The sequence below is a fragment of the Sesamum indicum genome, linkage group LG12 (assembly GCF_000512975.1).
Source record: "Sesamum indicum cultivar Zhongzhi No. 13 linkage group LG12, S_indicum_v1.0, whole genome shotgun sequence".
Taxonomy (NCBI): domain Eukaryota; kingdom Viridiplantae; phylum Streptophyta; class Magnoliopsida; order Lamiales; family Pedaliaceae; genus Sesamum; species Sesamum indicum.
In genome coordinates, this window is record NC_026156.1 from 4,648,096 (window position 1) to 4,656,227 (window position 8,132).

General features: G+C 37.6%; 2 protein-coding genes across 3 annotated transcripts in view; both read left to right on the forward strand.

The window, feature by feature from the left end:
- Positions 358–4,276, forward strand: LOC105175605. 2 transcript variants are annotated; one of them, XM_011098099.2, is made up of 7 exons: positions 358–956; positions 2,294–2,479; positions 2,570–2,754; positions 2,968–3,086; positions 3,180–3,438; positions 3,522–3,836; positions 3,934–4,276. In XM_011098099.2, exons 1-7 carry the CDS (start codon positions 578–580, stop codon positions 4,180–4,182), a joined length of 1,692 nt encoding a protein of 563 aa, XP_011096401.1. In that variant the 5' UTR covers positions 358–577; the 3' UTR covers positions 4,183–4,276. The 2 variants fall into 2 exon arrangements, with proteins under 2 accessions (XP_011096401.1, XP_011096402.1); XM_011098100.2 differs by having other exon boundaries at positions 363–956; positions 2,573–2,754.
- The window catches only part of LOC105175606, a gene marked incomplete in the record, with an annotated part of 3,557 nt that continues 327 nt past the window's right edge, over positions 4,903–8,132 (forward strand). The window contains 9 exon segments of the mRNA XM_020698390.1: positions 4,903–5,344; positions 5,453–5,665; positions 5,752–5,933; positions 6,036–6,181; positions 6,284–6,542; positions 6,732–6,883; positions 6,981–7,245; positions 7,334–7,639; positions 7,786–8,127. Coding sequence (XP_020554049.1) covers positions 4,957–5,344; positions 5,453–5,665; positions 5,752–5,933; positions 6,036–6,181; positions 6,284–6,542; positions 6,732–6,883; positions 6,981–7,245; positions 7,334–7,639; positions 7,786–8,034 — 2,160 coding nt within the window.

The following is an 8,132-nucleotide window of genomic DNA, read 5'->3' on the forward strand; positions in this document are numbered from 1 at the left end:
TTTGCACCCCCCCCCCCCCCCCCCCCCAGAGTACCGGAAGAGGACAGTCAATTTAGAGCGTCTTTAACATGTGGTCCGTTGTTATTCTCGACTGCCTGGCGGCTACTTCAATGCCTACGTAATTACGGGCACTCCTACTAAAATTTAATTAAAAAAAGTGCTAGCGGATATATATATATATATTATTATTAGCTGTCGTCTTTATATAATTAAAAGAATTATATGCGGATATCACGTTTTTGTCACAACTTGGATTTTGATATCGTTTTTAATAAACATATAGAGATGTAAATATATCTTCGTTCCATAAAATATATGTAATTATAACGAACTATACTGCGGGTGCGTATGTAGCTCATTTCCTAGGAATAATTTTTCCGGCAACTTCTTTATTATATATACGAACAAGTCCCGCGTGGAAGTTTCCTGTTCAAGTCAATGTCTTAAAACCCCACGAAGTCAGACGTATTCCTGCTAGGCTGCTTATAGTTTATCAATCCTCTCTATAAATTTATACATTTTTGCAGCACTACTATAACATTCCAAGTTTTGGCTGACGGATTATTACTATCACATAATGGCCAAGATGAAAAGATTAGTCTTCATTTCTTTGCTTCTTCTTCTGGTGAGCCATCCAACACATAGCCGTTCGATCAGAGAAGACTCCAATCTGGCAATATCTGATGATGAGGAGAGCAAGTCATCGTCTTTTCTTGAATGGAGCTACTTATCGGCTACGACGGAGACGTGTGAGCCGACATATGGGTTCTTGCCATGCTCAACCAACGTTTGGGGTCTGCTGTTTCTCATAGTGGCGTACGAGTTCTTGCTTTCCCTCGGAGGGAGGTACGTCGCAACCGGGTCGGACCTGTTCTTCAAGATTACCGGACCCGGTATATTCGGAGCCAGTTTGTTCCAGTTTCTTGGAACAATCCCACAAATTGTCTTGATTCTCGGTGAGTTTTTTATCCTTCATGTGATATTCTCAGTTCCTTCTACGTTCCCCGTTTCAGTTGGTTTCTTAATTTTGAGATTTTTATACTTGTTAATATATATGGTCCGAATAAAATAGGAAAACGGTCGGAGAATTGCAAAACTTGTCAGATGTTCTCTTCATTAATAATGTAAAGAGTGCCATGAAGAAATTACAACAGAATACGTGCAACACATGAAAAAGTTTGGTTTAATTTTAGGTGGGAGTGGTGTGCTGTTTGACATTTGCAGGATGATTCCGTGTAGTTGAGGCCTAGAGTTGATGATAAAGATCGTAGAATGTTGAAAAGTCGTAGTTGATCATTTGAAGTGAAATTAAAATTAAAGTATATATGGTTATTAGTAATTTGGTTAGTAAAAAGGAACAATAAGAATCATCGGAATCTTGAAGTCTTTACAGGTTGGCAGTGGTAGTAGCTGAAATTTCTTGAAAAAATTGGTCTAACATAAAGAAAGTTCTAGTTTGGGTCAAAATAATTTGAATTAAATTACATATATAATAAATGTATTAGATTTATCATGCGATGTATAATATAAAAGAAATGAGTAGTTGAAAGGCTCGTTGTATTATAGGGAACTAAATAAGCACAAGTTTGTGAGGAAGGACAAGATTGAGAACGTGGATGGAAATAAATCAGTTGACTTTTCTTAATCAAGATGATGTACGGAGGACAGAGTCCGTTGTGGTCCACTTTTACAAATTAAATTCCACCACTTATAATATCCTTATCTTAATCGTCAATTCATCTTCAAAAATCTCACATGGACGTGAGAGCCGCCGTATATTTAACCGGATTGTATTTCTTATTACTTATTTTAATTTATGTTGCATATTCTATTCAATTTTACATATACATGTTATAATTTATTTTTTTAGATAAATTGATAATATAAGTTTTATATAAGTGTGGTGTATATATATAGAATAGAATAAAAGATGCAAAAAAATTTACAATAGAAAATTCAGTCCGATATTTCACGGGAACTGAAAAAAGAATGACACGGGAACTCGAATAACAACATGAAAATCTGTTATAATCATGTCCGTATATCTGAGGGCATAAATTGTGTATGTATAGTTAAAAAATATAGCGGAAAAAGATGGAGGTTGTATGGATATGGTGCTATACGCTCATGCATTAGTTGCATGGTATGGAAGTGAGTACATGTATGAGCCCAGCCCACAAAGTCATCACAAGAAAAGTAGTTGTTGTAATTGTAATACAATATGGTTCCAATATAGTACTGGAGTTCTAATGCATTGAAAACAATCTGATGCTTGTTTGTGGCTTTAATCAAGTATCTACGCTTTCCGGGAGTCTGGAGGCTGCTCAACAACGGGCCTCGTTGGGGATGGGACTGGTGGCCGGAACAACCGTTATGCTTCTGACGTTGATATGGGGCACTTCTGTTGTCCTTGGTAGCTATGATCTCTCTGCGGCTATTACTATTGATAAATCTGGAAGCCCGAAAAGTAATCTAAAAGGTGCTGCATGCATGCAGATAAATGTTGTTCTTATTGATCTGTGAGACTTAGGTAATGTGGACATAACAGATTATTGTTGTTCTTCTTCAGCAGGTTTTGGCATTGTTACGGATGTTGAAACAAGCTATACTGCACGGATAATGTTGATCGCGTTGGTTCCTTTTCTCATCCTTCTGCTGGCAAAAGTTTTCAATTCATTGTCAGGGAGAAGAGTGATTATTCTTATTGCTCTCATCGTCACATTCGTTTTGCTGTTTGCTTACATTTTCTATCAGGTAATAAGCTCTCATGATGGTTAAATGAGTTCTCGTCGTAACATCAACTTAAATTCTTTTCACTATAAAGCTATATAGTACACAGATATTTAGTGGTGTTATGAAAGTCCTAAGTATAATGTAGAATTGGGGAGGAAATCCAGCTTGTTTATCATTTGAACTTGTTAGCATTTGCAAGGGAACCGTTACATGTTCATGTTCACTTCTCTGCAGATATTCCAGCCATGGATTCAGAACCGGAGATTTGAGTATTTGATGAATAAATATGCCAAAGACAAGCTACTGAGACTTTTTTCAACAAACGGAAAGCCTGATACTCGAAAAATACAAGAGTGAGTTTTTCTTTCTTCATGTTTTCAGCTTATCCCTATGTTTTCAGAAGGAAATAGTGCTTAAATATTTTCTTTCTTCGCATATTTTCTCAGTCTGTTTAATAAAATAGACAAGGACGGTAGTAGATCCGTATCAGCAGCCGAACTCAGAGTTCTACTCTTGGGTGTAAAAATGGATGATGATGATCTGAGCACGGACAGGGACGTAGAGAACATCTTGGAATCTTTTGATACCTCCGGAGACGGACGTATCAGTCAGGATGAATTTATCAAAGGCATGACCACATTAGTTTCTGATATATCCGATCAGACTCCAGACCGTATTAAAATTGGCGGAGGTAGCAATTCTCAGGTAAAGGACTCATCCAAACTCATTCAAGAAAATCCTTTATGCTATATAACTAGTGACTCTAATCCTAGCAAGTTAAAATGCAGAATAACAGTCAACTACAGCAGGGCTTGCTAACTAATAGCACTGGGACAAGCACAAGCAAATTACAAAGAGTTAGTAATTCTTGGTTGAATTACTCGAGGGCACTTTTCTTTGTAATAGTTGGGACAGTCATGCTATGCGCGCTTGGAGAACCTTTGATCAAGAGTGTTGTAGCTTTCTCTCAAGCTGCAAACTTGCCTTCCTTCTGTGTCTCGTACTTAGCTATACCCTTTGCTTTGAATTATGGAGCTGCAATTCAATCAATTGCTTCCGCCAGACAGAAGACACAGAAATCCATTTCTTTGACACTTTCAGCGGTATGTTTTCCTTTACTATTATAATTGTGATGAACAACATTTAATATATAATGGGATGCTCAATGTTTGACATTTTTCTCTTTTTCTTGTCATTCAGCTGTATGGTGGAGTGTACATGAACAATATCATGGGTCTGATAGTGTTCCTGGCACCAGTTTATGCACGGAACTTGCAGGCAGATAGTTTTGCGGAAATTCTGGTTGTTCTGATAATATGCATCCTCATGACCTTATTGACAAGCTTCCGTACCACGTTCCCTCGCTGGTTGGGTTATCTTGTGCTGCTGTTGTACCCAATTTCTCTTGCATTAATCTTTCTGGTTACTTCTGTTCTCAATTGGTCTTAAAAGGCCATGATGGTACTATTATTGTAGCAAATGATGTACTTTTATGTTTGTTCTGTACAATCAAAACAAATTTGTTGTACGACCATTTTTTATATCAGTCAATGTGCAATTCATTCATGGTAACATAAGATGAAATTGCCCTCAAATGGTGCTCAAGTCCAACAAAAAGAAAACATAGGAACTGGTCTTTAAGAATTGATCGGCATCAATGATCTGCAGTCCTACACGTAAAAGATGTTATTGCTAAGCGTCCATGTCCAATAACATGCAAAATGACTAAAGAATTGATTCCTCATAGACATCTCTTGATAAGAAGAATTGATCCTCAAATACATGTCTAGAAGTACAAAAGTGGAGAATAATTTCCAATCTTGTGCAAGGTTTCTTCTATGGTAAACCACATGTTCATTGGTAGAAATTCACCTTCTTAATCATTTTCCAGCAAGGAATTTTCAATGTTTGCCATGACAGTGGTTATGGCGTTTGTCTTTCTTGCCCAATTCATGTGCTCGCTCATGCTAGTCGTTTACTAATGCCTAGGTAAAGTAGACACATTACTCCAATAAAGTGAGAATATGATCTCGATCTTAAAGCAGATAAAGTATTTTGTTATCATTGTCAGATTGTGACATCACAGAGTCTGATGTTACCTCCAGTTAAGCCAAAAGTTATGCTAAAGTTTCAACTTGAAACTAGTCTTGAGCTTAATTTATAATAGTATATAAGTTCCATCTCTTTTTTTAATGTAAAGTAACTACTTTCACTCGCTTCTTAATGCCGATCTTCATACTGTCTTTATGCATTTTGATGCTTTTGTTTGTAATTGACACTGCCAATGGTCGAATACTATCACTTACAGTTTCTGATAATTTAATCTCAGATGGGGTTGATGCTGTTGGCATACGACCTCCACTTGTTAACTTTGACGGCTCTTCTCCACATTTAAGCAGTACCTGTGTGCACACATACGGATTCTTTCCATGTGCAGACAACATAGGGGGCTATATTTTCCAAATAGTCGTTTATCAATACTTGCTGATAATTGGAGGGAAACTGATAACAAAAGGCAGCAAGACTATCTTCAACATCATAGGTACCGGTGTATATGGTGCCAGTGTTTTTCGAATCCTCACAGTCTTGCCAAAAATGGTGATGGTCATTGGTAAGTGGTCAGCATTATTTTTGTAACCATTATTGTTTTTGTTTGCTGGAGTTAATGTCTATCAAACAGCATCATTCTACTTCTCAAAGTTTCTCTGGTTACTTGCAGTATCCGGAGTTCTTAAGAGCAAAGAGAATGCTCGAGTTAAGGTTTCATTTGGAGTAGGTGTTTATGCTGGATCCACTGTCTTCAATCTTACATTTCTGTGGGGTATGTGCGTAATATTCAGCAGAAAACAGCTGTTTGCAAAGTCGGCTACTGCCACTGGATCCTCTGTTTCCAACTGTTCGGTGGCCAGAGAAAAACTAGCAGTACTGAAAGGTTTAATGCTTCTTAAATTCATGAACCAAAGCTTCACTGTTTTATGTCCTTTTGCATGAGAACTAACACATGTTTTTCTAGAGCAGACACTGGTGCCACGATTGATAAAAAGACATGCTACACGGCAGGAATTATGCTTCTGTCTTTAATCCCTTACATTATAGTGCAACTCACCGATTTTGTCAACTCATCCTTTGGGACGCGAATCGTGATTTTGATTGCTCTTGTAGTTTCAACAGCATTACTATTATCATACTTCTTGTATCAGGTAGTTTAGTTTAGATCCAAAGCTAATGCCATGCTTGTTAAAACGTCAATCATGTCTAATATAACCCTTTGCATTCTGTGTTTTTTTGGACGCTTTCTGCAGATTTTTGATCCTTGGATACAGGAAAGAAGTTTAGAATACTCTAAGTATGAGAATCTGCTGGCAGGATTTTTACAGCATGTCCAGAGGCACGCAAAAGAGAAGCTCGTCGATGAAAATGGCCAACCTAACATTCCAGTCATCAAAGGGTGATTCAGAATCAGAAAAGTGCTCTGTTTAGCTGATCATTAGAGTTTCTTACTTTAGTCTGATGAAAAAGTGTTGACAGTAAGTAAACTTAAATATTGCAGATTATTTCATCAGACGGATAAAGATGAAGACAAGTGCATAACATTTCTTGAATTGGAAAACCTGATACATGAGATTCAGTCTGGGAAGGTGCAGGTGGAGAAAGATTATGCTATTTCTGAAATATTGAAGGCTTTCGACCTGAACAACGATGGAAGAATAGAAGAACACGAGTTCGTCGAGGGATGCAAGAAATGGATAACTGAAGCTACTCAATTAGCTGAAAGTGGGGATTCTAGTGCGAGACATTTCTTACGAGAGGCAAGTACCCTGCTGATATAACATAAAAGCTACATTAATACTTATCATTTACATTGTTCATTAAGGCATCTTCCTAATAGAACATAAATTTGATGTGTGTCCTTCCTTCAGAGCACATTAACTTTTTATGTCTTTGTTTCATGCACCGGAACCCCCCCTCTTCCTTTATTGATCAAAAGTTGTGTATAGGTTGTTCAGCCACTTTCCAAGAAGAAAAGAACCAAAATTGCTGAGATTGAGCATCTAATGGCACGAATTCTAAAGCACGCGCAAAATCAAGCACTTGAAGCAGAACATCTTGTGACAGACGATGGAAGGCCTAATGTGGAGCGCATTAAAGCGTACTTTCGCTTCTTTAATCTTTGCCCATTCTGAGACTGTCATTGTTATTCTACCAAGTTTGTCTAATCATCATTTTATTTATTGTTGGCTTGGAAGTCTCTTCAAGCAATTTGACAGAGACAACAGCAAGTCGTTGTCACGGCCTGAACTGGAACAGTTAATTCATAACACTGTCAGATTTGAAGAATCACCACTGAGTTGTCAGGAAATGGTGAAGAAGTTCATCAAAGATTTTGACACAGACGGCGATGATATCATCGACGAACAAGAATTCATGCATGGCATGACCAAATGGCTTAATAAAGCCGTGGATGTTACCAAATGCAAGGACGCAAAAAAGTCTATCGATGAATTCGACAAGGTAACAACAGCATTAGTGCTTGTTTCAAGAATAGTTAACAACATCAAGTACTATAACACGCAGACTTGGTTTTGTTTGAAAATTGCAGATGATGTGGGGAGAGGTTGACGACTTAGTGTACGAAGTTGGACAGAATGAGAATACGAAGTTGAAGTTAATGACATGGGAATTCAACAAATCTACACTTGAAGTGATATTAGGCATTGCAATATTGACCTTTCTTTCTGCACCTCTCATGACTAGCATTCAACAGTTCTCAGATGCAATTGGGGTCCCTTCTTTCTTTATTTCCTTCGTCATTGTTCCGGTTGCCATGAATGCAAGGTCAGCAATACTAGCAATATTTCCAGCAAGTCAGAAGAGTTCAAGAACTTCTTCTCTGACATTTTCTGAGGTACTCTTTTCTCTCTCTAGACGAATGAACTTGAAATATTTGTTCAACAAACATCTAGAGAACGCAAGTAGATGGAGTTAAATTCATGTTTCCCATTTTGGATTATCAGGGGAGAATTTGAAGTGTGTATTTTTTAAATTTGTCAGATCTACGGTGGCGTGGTGATGAACAACATGATGGGGTTGTCGACACTTTTAGCAATTGTATACATAAAGGAGTTGGAATGGGATTATTCGGCAGAAGTGTTAACAATCTTGGTGGTGTGTGGGATAATTGGTCTTCTGGCGTATTCACAAACTACATATCCACTCTGGACTTGTGTATTGGCTTTTTTCCTTTATCCATTCTCATTGGCTATGTATTATGCTCTTCAGTATATCCTGGGTTGGGGTTAATAATTTTGTAATTTTATTATTATGGTAAGTCTAGACGTATTGAAGAGAATGCATCAGACACAGATGTCTGTCGACTCTTTTTTCTTTCACTTAGTTGC